The 916-nt window shown below is 57.9% G+C and overlaps 1 protein-coding gene across 1 annotated transcript in view; it reads left to right on the top strand.

Moving 5' to 3' along the window:
• Positions 1 to 588, top strand: part of RBPMS (RNA binding protein with multiple splicing) — a gene marked incomplete at its 5' end in the record, with an annotated part of 3,647 nt that extends 3,059 nt beyond the window's left edge. The window contains one exon of the mRNA XM_009871700.1: positions 542 to 588. Within this exon, the coding sequence (XP_009870002.1) occupies positions 542 to 588 (47 nt within the window). The remainder of the gene's footprint in view (positions 1 to 541) is intronic.
• Positions 589 to 916: the final 328 nt, after the last annotated feature.

The following is a 916-nucleotide window of genomic DNA, read 5'->3' as shown; positions in this document are numbered from 1 at the left end:
GGGCAAGAAGCCCAGCCGTGGCTGCAGTCGACGCGAGACTTGGATCTGCAAAGCACTTACCAGCTATTTTAGGCCCAGCAGATAAAAATAGGGAGCGGCGAGGGTTTGGGAACCGGCGGTTCTTCCAAAATATGGAACGTGCCAATGTTTCCAGCTGAAATGTAAGCAGAACCGTATTTGGGAAGGGGAGATGAGCAAATCCCTTGGAACAGGTCCACCTGCCCACAGTAGCCACGATGGGCAGTGAAGACGAAGAGTTGGGGACCTCTCGGCTCCCCGCCAGGCTCCTCCAGACGAGAAGGGCTACGGTGCAGCCCAGCGAAGAGTTTTGCTGCCATCCTGGCTCTCCCGCCTTCATCCTCTTCGTATTTACTACGTGGAGCCCGTTAGGACAGCGTTAAGCTTCACACTGTCCCCTTCAGAAGCGCTGAGACCCTGGGCACTGTAAAATAACCTTTCCCTGCAGCACACAGACCACAGCCCCTGGCTCTCCTAGCTGTCCCCAACAGCATCCCTAACCCTCCACTGTGTCCTCTCGCAGGTCTCAGGTGTGTGATGGTGGCCTACAGTCAGTCTTGTGGGTATTAATGGAGTCTTCCAAGGCGGCTACTGGGTTGGCGTGCTCTCTGCGAAACCACAGTGTGCTGGTAAGGCTGCGGCACAACAGCGCCCGGCTGAGCTCCTGGGGATTTGCTGCTTTGGGGAGGGGGCAGAGGGGTGAGGAAGCCAACGCGATGTCCCTGAGAAAAAGGGCGGCGAGGCAGGATCGATCCCTGCAGGGTGACATCGCCGCTCGCGCTGTGGCAGGGATCCGGCAGCGCCAAAGCCCGGCTCTGCGGTTCTCAAACTTATCGTTGTTATCTGGGGCGAGAGTTTCGACAGCCGAGGAATGCCTCTCGGCTTTGAATTACCCCCG

The sequence above is a fragment of the Apaloderma vittatum genome, unplaced genomic scaffold, assembly GCF_000703405.1.
Source record: "Apaloderma vittatum isolate BGI_N311 unplaced genomic scaffold, ASM70340v1 scaffold8316, whole genome shotgun sequence".
In the NCBI taxonomy this organism is placed as follows: Eukaryota; Metazoa; Chordata; class Aves; order Trogoniformes; family Trogonidae; genus Apaloderma; species Apaloderma vittatum.
The sequence above is the reverse complement of the archived record's forward strand: the minus strand, read 5'-3'. Positions and strand labels throughout refer to the sequence as shown.